General features: G+C 46.3%; 1 protein-coding gene across 1 annotated transcript in view; it reads right to left on the bottom strand.

Moving 5' to 3' along the window:
- Nucleotides 1-14,009, bottom strand: part of LOC115297793 (calmodulin-binding transcription activator 1-like) — a 60,821-nt gene extending 46,812 nt beyond the window's left edge. The window contains exons 1-3 of the mRNA XM_029945923.1: nucleotides 14,004-14,009; nucleotides 13,753-13,785; nucleotides 2,315-2,384 (exon numbers count right to left, since the gene is read on the bottom strand). Coding sequence (XP_029801783.1) covers nucleotides 2,315-2,384; nucleotides 13,753-13,785; nucleotides 14,004-14,009 — 109 coding nt within the window. The remainder of the gene's footprint in view (nucleotides 1-2,314; nucleotides 2,385-13,752; nucleotides 13,786-14,003) is intronic.
- Between the last annotated feature and the right edge of the window lie 1,236 nt (nucleotides 14,010-15,245).

The following is a 15,245-nucleotide window of genomic DNA, read 5'->3' on the forward strand; positions in this document are numbered from 1 at the left end:
ACATAACAATGGGTAAATTTTCCCACTGTGCAATATGAAGATGGCAATTTTAATAGTGGGTAAAAAATATCAGGAACTCAAATAGGCAGAATCTTAAAAGTCGTATTTTCAAATTTCAGTTTTCCCAGTTATAGTGGGATGGAGAGTAACTGCTCTCGCCCTGGAAAAGCACTGCTCACGTGGCTATGCTGTAAAACTGTGTTTTTTAATTAAAAGCTGCTTCTTAATGTTTGGGGAATGACTGTAAATGATACAATAATTAGATAAATACATGTGCCAGGTTTTAAGTCTCCGTCTCGACACGAAGACTGTAACACCGGGACCGGGAGTTAACAGGAAAGCGAGGTGTCTGCGCCGGCCTCGGCTCCATCTCAGCATCTAATCCAAATCGTTAAACTTTGACATTGCAAAATGGAAGTGTCAACCAAATACGGTAAAACATTTCATTATCATTATCTGGCAAAATATGCGTGTATGATATAGGACTTTGCAAAATAATTTTCTAACCTACTTCACAATAAAAATAACGAGTGAAGCTCTTGAAACTGACAGATGGCGGGCCTCGCTGACAGCTATAATTCTAGAGAATGAACATTCTTTTCCAGAAAACCTTCAAATATTTTCCAAACAATAATTTTAGAGGCACAGTATAATTTAACTAAAAACTCTCTAAGACGTGCAAAAATGCTCACTTGCTTTTAATTAGGCAAAAAGTGGAATTCCTGTTTTCATGTTTTATTTCTAAAAGCTGAAAGTCACATTACCAAATCCTTTATTTAAATCCAAAGAGATCTATTTGAACTCTCTCCTTGGAACACACTCCTGACTTACGTAAGGGAAACTGTAACTATGTTAACTCTAACCTGGAAATTATAACATCCATTTTATTTTGATTCATAATTAATAAAAGTTAAATAATCTTGGTGAATAATTATGAACACTGTTATTCAATCAAGTTGATTACGATTAATCTCTCAACCTCTAGACCCAACTGTTCAAAACAAGTTGGTTTAACTGTGTATCCAACTGCTAAATCTTATTGGGAATATATTTGATCAACAACTTGGAGTGGTAAAATTAAAAGGAAGCTCTACAATTTTTCTGTTCTGCTCTAATTATTATGTGCTTAGATTTAATTAGTAGGATAGGAACTGATTCTGGAAAACACAAGCACATACTGTTATATTCAAGTCAGTACAGTGTGCACAGCAGCAAATACCAGCATCACTAACCTAAGACCTTCAAATCACTACGCATCCAAAATAAATATTAATTAAGCACCAATGTGCTTAATTATGTGCCAAGCATCAGTAGATCTCTCTAAAAGAAATTCACCAAAATGAATTGAACTCAGTTGTAATTATCAAAAAAACTGTTTTTAAAGTTGAAAAAAATAAATAAGGTTGGTTGGTTTTTTGTTTTGTTTTGTTTTGTCTTTAAAGAAAACGTAACTAGTTTTGCTATTTAACAACCCCATTCCTCTTTGAGTGTGTGATCATCGCCTCTTACCCTTTCTATATTTTTAGGTGACCCAGATTTACCCTCTCCCTGTCCATCATACTACCAAAATCTCTGGTCCGGGTTTACGTCAACTCCTAACTTGGGTTCAAATAAACTTCTCACTATTGATCTGCATTTACATTTTCAATTTAAAAATATGTGAGTAGAGGCCGATGAAGTGGGAGCAGAGGAGGGTTGCAATCAACTGCTTCAGTTTGGGGTTTGGGGCGTTCTCTCCTGCTTCGTCCCATTCCTTTTCAATTTGAGCTCCATGTGATCAAGTAATAAGTAGTCTTCCACTATTTATTCAGAAGTAAACAGGTGTGGGACTCTACACCATGCATCCAGATAGAATTTCACATTGCGGTTCTCTCATTTAATTTCCACAATTACCCACCAGGGCATAATTACTCCCATTTTCCAGATGAGGAGCCCGAGGTTCGGATTAGCTGCCCCTGGAGCCGCGGCTAGTCAGCGACTCCACGTGGTTTTCCCACGCGGCACGCGGCTCCTACTCGGAGTCACGGGAGCAGGACACTGTGGCGAGTGTCTAACACTTGCAGAGTGCTTTGGATTTCCCGTATGATTAAACTCTTTGCCTTTTTGAACCCCCACAGAACTTTACGAAGGGAGTATTGTTTTGCTACCCCCGGAAGGATTAAGTAACTCATCTAAGATCACACAGCACGTTAGAGGCAGAACGCAGGTCCCCCGATGCCCGGTCACAGGCTGTCCCCACTGCACTACCAGGACGGAATTACTCTCACTGCCAAGCCCACCCCTTCCTGTAAGTCAAAAGCTTTTCGGATCCTACCTTCTAGAGGTGGCACGGTGTTGAGAACACAGTAGGTGCTAGTTCCGCAGAATACACTTTGGGAAACGCTCTAAGGAAACAGAAAATAAAATGTAAAACTAATCTTTGAAAAAGATATATACTGGCTCTTCTGTGATATTCCTGCCAAAGACGCAAAACCTGAATCTAATCATGGGGAAACATCAGACAAATCCAAACTGAGGAACATTCCACAAAATGACTGGCCTGTAATCGTCAAGAGTGTCAAGGTCACCAGAGTCAGAAAGGACTGAGAACTGTTCTGGATTCAAGGGGTCTGAGGAGACAACCCGGGAGGGCCCAGGGGTCAGCCTGGACCTCTCTCCACGAAGGTCGCTGCGGGGTCACCCGGCACAGCTGCAGGGGCATCTGAGGATCAGAGGGCGGAAGTGTCCCAGGGCTGATTTCCTGATTTTGATCACTACAGAGCGGCCACAGAGGAGAATGCGCTCATTTGCAGAAAACACATAAGCAAGTATTTGAGGATGATGAAACACATCAGCAACTTCTTCTCACACAGTTCAGGGGGAAAGAGCTCTTTGCACTACTCCTGCAATTTTTCTGTAGGCTTAAAAGTGTTTCAAAACTTAAAATATACGTGTATAAAAAAAGATCCAGGCTGGTGAACGCATACCAGGTGTGTCATTTTTTCTGACAGGGACCAAATGCGCTGTACTGCAGGACGCGTGTGCCGCACTCATTTTGCAGCTACAGAGCAAACCGTCTCCCAAGCAGCGAGCCCGGCCCCGCCTCGTCCGGGAGGCCCTACCGGGTGCCAGCTAACAGTGCGCAGGTGCCACGAGTCAGGCTGCTCCATGTAGATAAAACCCGAGTTTTCGTGGGGGGAAAGAAACAACACAGCAGTAACTTTTTAAAAAGGAAAAATTTTCTGTGAGTCTTGCCAGTCAATTATTTCATTCCTAAGAAGATCCTTCTTCAGCTGCAGTATTAAATAAGTTTTTCAGATTATTCATCCTGCATTATAAACCACATATGTACACACTTAGAAAACCACGGACAGTTTATAAGCTCAACACCCACCCTGAACATCTTATACTTGAAACGGGAAAAGCTCAGCTCCCTCGCTTGCCAGCCACGCCTGGGAAGCAGCTAACGCCTGCATGGGCTGCCCGCCCGCGTCAGAGAGCCCAGCGGCAGAGCCTCGCCGAGCTCGGCCTGGGACCCGCTGGGGCGACCCGTCCAGGAGTACTTTAAATTCAAAACTACAACACACCGCTCAAGTGCTACTGTTTCTGTGCTTAGTAAGAATAATCTTTAACAATGTTAACACTTTCTAAGAACTGGCTGGTGCCTAAATTTCTGGGGCCAAAGAGTGTGTTGAAATCTGACTAAACTTGACCTCTGTGAATTTTCAACTTCCCTCTCCTTATATCAATAATCAGATGCATCACCAGAGATGAGGTCTTTCTCCACAGTGTGACTGCTAGCGACCAGAATCACTATTGACTAAGCTCCGAATCCACGCATCCTTCGGAAAAATCAACATCCATCCCCTCCCGTGGCTGCGAGTGTGGGGCTGCGGGCGTCACAAGGAGCGGCCGGCGTGAGCGCCAGCAGCGGCCTGACTTCAAGGGACATCTGCAGGGCCGCCAGCCACAGCCTTCTCACCACATAACGCACCCTCTCCTCTCAATGCTGTTTGGGAAACTTGAAATTTTATGTTAAAAAGAATGTCTTACATTCAAAGCGTAACATCTTCTGGCTTCCTCCTTCCAAAAACAGTCTGTTTACCATTTAACAAGACATCTTAACAATGGTCTGAATGTCAAAAAGACTTAAAAAATTACTAACATATAGTGGGACACAATAACAAATGGCTTCATAAAAAAGGACTTTCACACGCACGCACCTAACTTCAAAGTTCGACAACAGGTAAATGAGCAGTAAAGTATACCAAGTAACAGATCAGAAAAATTAAACACTAAAAAAAGTAACAGAAATACCAGGAACAGTCAGCCATGATTTCTCTTCACTGGCATAACCAAGTCTTAATAGCTAACCGGAAAAGAAACCCCTCGCAAACACTGAGTGAAATCAAGTCATTCTACCCTCAAAAACACCAGGTGCTCAAGGGAAAGAAGCTAAAACACAAGAAAACTTCCACGAGAAATGGCTACCTTACACTGAAGATCCACAGGCCGGACTCCGGGCCAGGCCCTTCCGTTCCACGGACCTCAGGAGCATCCCTAACGCGTGTTCACAGCACAAAGCCGAGGCGGCCCTGGAGGAGGGAGCACCGGTCTGAGGGTCTGCAGAGCAGAGCCCGTGTCCCAGTCCCACGAACGGCGGAGGCCCGAAGCCAACAACTGGCCCCTCTGTCCCCAGGACAATGTTCTAAGTCCGAGAAACACAAGTCCAAGGGCAGACAGATCTGGGTCCAAGTCCGCCCTCAGATGCACGTCTCCATGCTGCCCTCCCTGGCTGACTCTTCAGCCCGACCATCCTTTGGGAGCCTTCCAATGACCGAGTTAGGCAGCCCTGCTGGTGCCGTTCCAGCAGCCCGCGTTTCCCTCTTTCTAATTTCTTCTATTTGTTCCACAATTATTAAAGGAGCACCTGACGTGTACCAGACACTGTCCTAGGAGCGGAGACCTAGCAGTGAACAAGGCAGACAAAGGTCCTACCCTCATGGGGTACCAGCCCGTGGGGGAAGTGTCTGGAGGGGGGGGGGGTAGCGGAGTCAATGTCATGGATATAAAACAGGTGGCACGCTACAGTGAGAAACCAGGCAGGGAAAACACCATTTCTGACGTGTTTCCATGCGCAGCATCAAAGGCCTCCTGTCGAGGAATCACGAAAGGGGGCTTCTCTCAACAGCCAGGTGAGCGGCTCTCCGCGCGACTGAGTGTCCGAAGTCCAGGGAGCTTGCTGAATGCTGATACCCAGGCTGCAACCCCGACCAGGCTAAGTCAGCACATGTAGGGCTGGGACCAGGCATCGGTATTTTTTGAAGGTTTCCCACTGATCCCAAGACGTATAAATGACAGAAACCACTAAGATAAACCAGCTCTGTGACTCTGAGCAACTCCCTACTTTCATCAGTTTCCTCAAGAGCAAAATGGGGGGTTGACCTTCAACAGAGCATCTCCAACTTTAGTGTGCACGTGGGTCACCCGAGGGCCTTTTAAAGTGCAGGTTCTGACCCACAGGTCTGAGTGCGGCCCAACACTGTGCCTCTAAGACCTCCAGGCAATGCCCACGCCATGATCCAGGGCCATGCCCTGAGGATCAGGAAGCAGATGGTCTAAAAGATCAGGAATTCGCTTGACCTTGCAGTCCTAACATTCCTCCAGAATTCTATGAATTCCCAACAGACTAAAAAAGTATGTCTGTCTGTTAACACAAACTATAATAAAAAAAACCATTCTAGTAAATCCAAGCAAGATAATTAAACTACAGGGATGGTTACTCGATACAGCGTCCAGCGTCTCCAGAGGTGCCCAAGAGGGGAGATGCATAAGCTCTATGAAATACGTTCCCTGACTTCAGAAAGTACTCTATCAGGTTGCAGATGATACTCAAAAAAAAATGCAATGAAAAAATACAACATGATTTATTAAAGGCTAAAATGAGCAGGTGGTGGCAGTACAGAAACTCAGTAACTCTCCGTCACCGGAGCACAAGGTCTTTGGCGCATGGGCTCCCTTGAGAGAACCCAGGTCAGGGTGCGACCCAGACTTCCTGGGCGCTGGACTGACTGAGACAAAACGCTACATAATAAGAAGCGATTACAGGCTTCTGAACGGAGAAGTTGCAGGATGAAAACTGTATTTACAGTTCTTTGAAATAAGGACCCAGAATATTTAAGTCTCCATAGAGTCCCTTTAAAGCCAACTGAGGCCCCACACAGCTCATTAAATCAAAGGAGAGAGGCCACACTGAACGCAATAAACCACTTGCATCAATTAGAAACGATACATTAAAAAACTCTTGCCACGTGTTTTAGCAGGACTTAAATCGATTCTGGAAACCGACTGGTCATTTCACATGACATGACATACAGATAACGGAAATGAAAGCGGAGTCCAAAGTTCTCAGCACCTTTGCTCAACTCACCAGTGTTGCCTAGCGCACCAGGCATTATGCCTAGATCAGTTTAGGGAGGCTACAAACTGTATCGTGGCCCAAAGACTATAAATATTTACTTCCTGCTGGTGTAAAGTCCAGCCTGGGTGCTCCTGATCATGAGAGGGCTCCCCTACCAGCAGTGGCTCTGGCACCCAGGCTCCTTCCATCCTGTGGCAGGCGCCCTCCCAGGTCACCGGGCTCTTCTGCCTCAGCCAGCAGAGAGGGCAAGGGCCTGGCTAACCATGCCCATGCCGGGAGGCTTTTAGGGGCCAGGCCAGAAGTAGAAGACTTCCCTGCTCTCATCCCATTGGCTAGAATTTGGCCAGAAAGCCACGCCTAATTGCAAGAGAGGCTGGGAAATGTGGTCTGGCCTCCTGCCCGGGAAGAGGAGATGGATTTCTTGATCAGCTACCAGTCTCTTGAACAATGCCATTTGTGTTTGTCTGGGTTTTTTTCTTTTTTAATTACAGAAGAATCACTCCTTTCAGAAACGTCTTCTGTTAACCTACAGCTCAATCCCTAAGGCTGTCCAGCATCTCAAACCAATCTAGCAGCTTTTCTTCTCTGATAAATATTTTCCTAACATACTCAAAATAAGACTATCTCAAGGGCATCCTTAAAGAAATGTCTGGCTTTTCCGTCCTGGTATCTCCAGTACTTAATACTTAATGTCTAACACACAACAGAATTCCCAGATGAATGACATTCCCAGAAGCTCGTGGAAAGGAAAAGAGAGTGGCCCCACGTCGTATGGTGGTGTGGGTGGGATTCACCGCAGCCATCGGCCTTTTTAAGACCCTCTCTCCCTCCCGAACGCTGCCCTGAGCAGCTACCCATCCTCCGGTCCCATAACAATTAAGCAACAAGACAAAAGCTACTTTAGACCAACTCAGAAGAACTAAGGGGTAAAAATACTCAACGGCGCTCCCAAGAGCCCAAGAGGGCCAGTGCTGACATTTCTGGTGAGAGCCCAGGCCTGCTAAACACAGGAGCACGGGGTCTGGCAAAGGCCGTCTCTGGAGACAGTCCTCAAAATCGGGCTAATGGTCTCCGAGACTGTACCCCTAAACACGAGTAACTTTATCCTTTTTCTTTCTGAACCACGAAAGGTTAGTGGAGAAAAAAATTAGGTGGTAGAGTACAAAAATATTTCGTGCTCACACATTACCTCTTTTCAAGAAGTTTAAAATTTACCATAGGAGCTACTATAATAACCTTCGCCACAGTCCTACGGGACAGAGACAAAATTAAAGTGTGTACTCAAGTTAAAAGGGAACCCGTCGGATAGGCGGCTGACTCCCGACTACCAAGGCAGGCTCAATAAAAAAAAAGTGAAGTGGTAACCTCCAAGGTAATTGGGGCACAAACCATTTTAGGCTCTCAAATTGAGTTCAACACCTAGAATTGAGTTCAAAAGCAAACAACTAGCTAAAACGGACCACAAAACAGCTGAAGTCCTAAGAAGCTTAAAGAGGAACAATGTAGCAAGCCTGATTTATGACCTGAGAAATCACATTAATTGATTCGCTATTACCAGAGACTCATGTAAAGCGTATTTAAAGTGATTTCAGAATGAAAAAAAAATTATTCTTTCTAGATATGAATCACAGTATCATTAGAATTTTCATAAATTTAATTTGGCTAGGAAGCCAGTATACTCAATATTCTGAAAATAATCAAAGAGCACTTATTAAATGTCCACATTTGCACAAATAGATTCTAGCAGAACATATTCGGAAAGAAACTACATAAAATTTAAAATTACATTGTTTTATTTGCACTTATCATTACTAGCACTCATGATAACACTTATTTTTAACTCTTCAAAGGCAGAGCACTGGATAATATCAACAAAATCAGCCCAATAAACTAGGCGTTCTATTTTTTTTAACTTTTTTAATGTTTATTTCTTTTTGAGAGAGGAAGAGAGACAAAGCACAAGTAAGGAAGGGGCAGAGAGAGAGGGAGACACAGAATCCGATACAGGCTCCAGGCTCTGCGCTGACAGAAGAGAGCCCCAGGCGGGGCTCGAACTCACGAACCATGAGATCGTGACCTGAGCCGAAGACTGACGCTTCAACGACTGAGCCACCCAGGCGCCTCTAGACATTCTATTTGACATTATGCACATGTAACAAGTGCTTTCATACATAAAATCCTATTTTGGTCACAGCCGGTAGCAGAGCAGACACGACGCCTGTTCCAGAAAAGGAGTCAGCACAGCACGGCTAGACGCTTGGCAAGGCCACTCGCTAGAAAGGAGCAAAGCAAGACCTGGGAGCAAGTCTTCCCACAGTCGCCCGAGCGGGCCCAAGAGCTCAAAGGCTCTCTTTCCGACGACGGCAGAGCGCTGCTCCCCGAAGACACAGCACAGAAGTCTGGGCACAGCAAGCAGACGAGGCACTTAGACGGAGAAGCCATAGCCAGTGTGGACACTGCGGGAGATCCAGGGATGCCGAATACTTGGCTGGGGGCCCAGCAGTCCGAAGGAAAAGGCTCACAGGGTACCCCAAGGCTACCACACAGGCCTAGATGCTAACCGGGTGGGAAGAGATTCCGAGCTTCTCAAATGTTTTCTGGTCCAAGAACTACAGACCACCCATCACCTGTCACCACTTGCTACTGTCCAAGAACAAAAACCTCCTCAAAACTTCAGGGGAGAATGACACCGCGTCTCATAACAGTGCCAAGAAGATGGCAGCCACGTTCCCGGGACGGAACCTGGCTGTGCAGGAACCTCACCTAATCCGCACGTGGCCAGAGCCAGGAAGGAAGCCAAGACCCACTCCGAGGCCAAAAGAGATTTTTGACAAAGTCCACGCACAGAAGCTCCCATGCTTCCCTGTGAGGAAGCCTCTCTGATCTGTATTCCCAGCTTGATTACTATCAAACTACTTACAGTTCTAATAAGCTTAATTATCAGGTGGCCAAGCCCCGAGAAGATCAGAAACAACAAATCAAGAGGAGAAAGGATAGCTAGAAATTGACAGATCAGTAGAAGCAAGAGTGACAAGGGACAGCAAGGACAGATATATTTTTTCTTTTTACAAACAATAAAAACTGGATACAAGGGCTGGAAAGGGACAGCTGGTTGGGGTCATTCATCCTAAAAGCAAACACTACTCAAAAGGCTCTAAAAATAGCACCGTATGAGATCAAGCCCAGTTCAGTAACTTAGGCACAACATAACAAACCCATGTTAACGGCAAAATGTACATTAAAAGTCCACGTGTTCTACTGAACGAGGGGGCGAGGGACAGGAGGCACAATTTACTACTTTGTGTGCAGACCACTTTCCATCGAACACATCATACCTCCTTGGTCCTCATCGACAACCTAAGGCCAAAAAGGCAGATCTCCGCTGACCAAAAGTTTGCTGGTAAATAATCCAATTCCAGCAAGGCAGGTGGTGTATCAATGGCAATTATAATCCAGTCTGTTAACTGGTTTAATAGGAAGGAGCACTTCCAGAGGCACGCACCCACCTTGTTAGGGGCTGCAGAGAGAAGACAGGGAAGGTTTCCTGAGGAATGTCACCAAGGCACTGGATCTGAACCCTCACCTGGAACGTCATCTCCAAAACTTCCCTCTCTAAAAGTTCCCATTCTGTCACCTGCATCCCACAGGGTCTCTTTCTGAAGAACAGTCCTATGCCCGCCACCGCCACTGGCCCCCTACTGTGAAGACAAACTCTGAGTGGGTGCTCCATGACCCCATCTCTTGATGTTAACACTTGAGGCACCCAGGTGTCACTCCTCCCCAGGAGTGTGCGCCAGACCCAGTGACCTGCTCCTACCCCAGAGGACATGGCACAGGTGACAGGACGTCACTTCCGTGATCAGGTGACAGGGGCTGTGCCTACTCCTTGCTCACAGACGCTCTCCCTTGCTGGCAGTGCCGACGCAGGCTGCCATGCCGGAGAGGCCGGTGAGGCCGGGGACTCAGACCCTCAGAGACGCGAATCCCTCGAACCGCGTGAGCTCGGAAGAGGAGCCTTCCCCAGCCGAGCCTTCCAATGAGACCCCAGCCCCGGCCCAACACCTCGCCGCAGGCTTGTGAGGCCCGGAAGCAGGGGACCTAGCAAAGCCCTAACTGAACTCCTGACCCACAGGATCAGATAATAATGGTGTCCTACTCGAAGGACGGATAACAAGCACACAGTCCATCGGGTCCCAGCGACCTCTCTTCTCAGGGGAGACTTCATCTGTCATGTCACTACCGTGTTCACCCGCACTCTGCACTTACCACCACAGTCCTTGAAGGAATTATCTGCCCTCCTACCACCTCTTTTTCATTCTCTCAACTCACCACCAAACTGACAAAATCAATACCTTTTTCTCAGTCTTCATTCCGCTCAAACTCTCTGCAGCATCACAACTGATAACCTCCTTGCAACCTTCTGCATTTATATTCTTCTTATTCTATTACCCCGACCATTCTTTCTCAGGGTCCACTGGTCCTCTCACCGCTGGTGACACATTTCCATTCTCACGCCCCTTCTCTTCTCCCATGACAATTCCACTCACTACTCTGTCTTCCAACTCTTTTGAACTGACTCATTCATTCAACCAACTGGCACTGTTCTGGGCAGAGAGACGCCGCAATGAGCAAGACGGACGAGGGCCCTGCTTCCACGAAGCTCGCGTGCTGCACCAGAGGCCGTGCAGACATGTCTGCATCCACCCCTCCAGGTCTACTCGCCACCCTTCGCCCACCCAGCCCTGTGCCAACAAGGCTACTCGCTACAGACTCGATCACCACACCCACTTGCCCGCTGAAAGTTCAAGAAAAAGGAAAAAACACAAAGACAAGAATGACTCCCTAATCTCTGACCCACGCTTGGGATGCCGTATTGTATAGGTATTAAATCTAAAAGACAACCGATAGGTTTGCATCCAGTCTCCAAAACACATCTTCCTGGACCACCTATCCCGGTCGGCGGCCTTCCCTAACCTCGGTTGTGGAGGTTCAAAGCTAGGAGTCTTCTTCAACTACGCTCATCCTTCAAGGTCCACAGACACTCAGTCACACTCACTCCTTTCTCCAACCCACGACTACAGACGTTCTGGCCAGTTTTCTCCAGTCCTTCCTCTTTGTTCACTCACTCACTCAACCGACTAACATTTGCTAAGCCCATCCTAGATGCCAGGTGCTCAAGTCTCGGACTCGAGAGAGATGCACCTAATGGTGGGAGAAAGAGAAATAAACAAGCGACTCCCGTACAAACTTAAATGTGCTAAATGTGGAAAACCATGACGTGCTGTGGGCGCACACAGGGAGGGCACTCGCTCCAGTCTGCAGAGAGAGGCAAGGTCAACAAGGCTTCTGGGACGCGTCTCATTTAGGCTGAGGCCTAGAGGACAAAAGGGTCAGTGAAGCAGGGTACACGTAGGAAGTGCGCGTGCGCTGCAGGAAGGCCCACCCTCTGAGCGGAGGCGGCGGCGATGCACGAGGCCTAAAACCAAGAGGACGCATGGTGCCCCCGCCAATCGGGATCCACAAAAATCGGCCACGGCTGGAGAATGGAGAAGCAGCTGGAGACGGAAGCAGGTGGCCCTCTGGCACCTTCAAGGTGACGTGACTTTATCCAGTCAACCCCACTCCTATGCTACGGAGAAAGTGACGAGCCTCTAAAAGCCTCTCTCCCAGAGCAGACAAAATGCAGACCACTCAGTCTGACCTTCCCAGCCCCTCCAGCCTGACCCCTACACCGACTTCTCCAGCCTCATCTACCCACATGCACCCGGAACTCCAGCCACCGTGCACGCTCCTGGCTCCATCCCCTCTGCTTGGAATTTCTCCTCCAAGTACCATGTTTGCCCATCAGTGATGCCAGGTCAGATTCGACCTCCTTTAAGAAGTCTTCCCAGGTCCCCCCAGGGCCTGCTGACAGCATTTCCTACCACCTGCTTGAATGAGTCACGTCCATATCTGCTCCTCTGTAGACTGGAAGTTTCCAGAGTGCGTATGAATTGAGGTGAATCCCGATTCCAAAGACTAGGAAAAATGCTCAGGAAAATACTCAATTTACCAGTACTGCACTCCTAAGTAACCAACCATGGAAGATCACGAAAACATAATTGCTTTTCCTTTCTATAAATACAATCAATCAAAAGCCTAGATTTATGTTTTCATAGAAATACCTCTGCATAAAAACATCATACACCGCCTCATAAGACGAAAAGACATTGAGTAAACAAGCTCAGAACAGTTAAGCTACTCCTGCGAAGTCACAGGGCACTTACGGGGCAGGATGAGGACGCACCAAGGCGTCACTTCACGTGTGTTTTCTCAAAAGCTTTAAGAAGCCAGCACATAACCAGAGCATCCCCAAACATCTCACTAACCAGCTCATCGGTTACCTGGAACTTGTCTTCCACATTCTTCCCCCCATTAATTCCCACGTCCCTTCAGAGCTCAGCTCTAGAAGCCTCCCCGGGCCCCCGGGGGCGGTCAGACCCCTTCATCGTGCAACCTCGCCTTCGTGACACAGCCCTTCGCGGCACAGGGCAGCCCTGCTGTTTCCGGGCAGCTCCGTGAGGACAGGGGCCCTGGCTGTCATCCTCCGTGCCTGCTGGTCAAGGAAGTGACCGACCTGGGAGTGTGAGCAGTAACTGGGAGTCACGTGGCCCCCACAGGAACAGAAGACCCTCAACTATCTCCTGACATGTCTGACAAGAACAAGTGCATAAATTTTAATGTCACATTTTTACTGTGATATATTCTCTTTGATAACTAAATATTCACAAGTGGCATCTGTTAATTCTCTATTAAGCAGAAGACCACAGTTTTCTGGGAACAGGCAGGCTACCAGCGAACTTTCACGTCAGGCGGACACACACCACAAACCAAACTACAGGATATACGAATGGCTATTTGCTCTCTTGGAACCTAGAAAGTACAACTCCAGCCTAACAGTGAGCTACAGTGTTTCAACCAAAGCATCCCACTATATTAATAAATTAAAACAACAATGTTCTTTTCAAGGAAAGATGCTTGGCTGCTTGAGTTACCAGTGGTTCCCAAAGCAAACAGCAGATCTTGATTCATAGAAAGGATTTAACCTCCCAAGTTGATCCACAGACTTAACATAATCCCTATTGATATCAAAACTGCCTTTTTCTGTAGAAACTGACAAGCCAATCCCAATACTCACATGGAAATTCAAGGGACTCGGAATAGCCAAAACAATTCTGAAAGAGAGATACCCCCCAGTTTCAAAACTCAACTGCAAAGTTAACTGTCATTAACCAGCAATCTACTGGCCTAAGGGGAGACATACACATCAACGGATCAGAACTGAGACTCCAAAACTAAACCGACACACTTACAGCAAACTGAGCCTTGACAGGGATGTCCAGAAACTTCAATGGAGAAAGTAGGCTCTTTTCAACAAGTGGGGCCGTAACAACTGGATATCCACGTACAAAAGAACGAAGCTGGAGCCTACATACCTCACAAAATTACAAAAATTAACTCAAAATGAAACAGAGACCTAAATGTAAGAGCTGAGACTACAAACCTCTTGTGAGAAAACAAAGGTATAAATCTTCCTGACTTTGGATTAGGCAGGACTGCCTACGGCCATACCGCCCTGAACGTGCCCGATCTCGTCTGGATCAGGCAGTACTTTCTGGCTTATGACACCAGAAGCACAAGCAACAAACGAGAAAAAACAGATAAACTGAACTTGAAACAACACTTTTGTGCTTCAAAGGACACAATCAAGAAAATGAAAATCCACAGAATGGGATTTTCATCACAAAATATCTGCATACTGCGTATCTGCTAAGGGACTGATATCCAGTGTATACAAAGAACAGCCACAACCCAACAGCCAAACAACAGACAATTCAAATATGGACAGAGGACTTCCGCAGACGTGTCTCCAAGGCAGACATACAAGTGGCCACTAAGCAGAGGAAAAGATGATCAGCATCATTACTCATTAGGGAAATGCAAATCAAAACCACAGTAAGATCCGACTCCACATCCACAAGAATGGCGATAATCAAAAAGACAGATAATAACCAGTGCTAGCAACAATGTGAAGAAGTCAGAACCTTCAAACATTGCTGGCGGCAATGTAATAAGATGCAGCCACTTTGGAAAACAGTCCGCCCGTTTGTGAAAAAGTTAAACATGGAGTTCCCACATGACCCAGCAAGTCCACTCCTGAGTATATACCCAAGAAAACTAAAAACATATGTGTACACAAATGTTCAGAGCAGAATTACTCACAATAGCCAAAAAGAAGAAATAACTCAAACTCTCATCAATCGATAAATAAATAAAATGTAGTGTATCTATGCAGTACAGTATTATTCCCCATAAAAGGACTGAAGTTCTGATACATACTACAACACAGCAGAACCTTGAAACCATCATGCTTAGGGAAAGAAGCCAGTCACAAAAGGCTACCCAACTCGTAGGATTCCACTTCTACAAAATGTCCAGAAAAAGCAAACACATAAAGTAGACTCCTGGTGGCCTAGAGCTAGGAGGAGGGAGGGACACAGAGTAGCTACTAATGGGCAGAGGCTTCTTTTTGGAGTGATGAAGATACTCTGGAATTAGACAGTAGTGAGAGTTGCACAACTGTGTAAATATAGTAAAAACCACTGAACTGTATATTTTAAGAGGTGAATTTTAGGATATATGAATTACATCTCAATAAAGCTGTTATTAAAAAAGGAATCTATCTAATCGCTTTAACTCCTAAAAACTACTACTACTTTGATGGCTCTGTTTCTTAAAAACATTACACTCTTGGGGAGCCTGCCTGGGTGGGCTCAGTCAGTTAAGTGTCCAACTTCAGCTTAAG

This window comes from Suricata suricatta, chromosome 8, assembly GCF_006229205.1.
Source record: "Suricata suricatta isolate VVHF042 chromosome 8, meerkat_22Aug2017_6uvM2_HiC, whole genome shotgun sequence".
NCBI lineage: Eukaryota > Metazoa > Chordata > Mammalia > Carnivora > Herpestidae > Suricata > Suricata suricatta.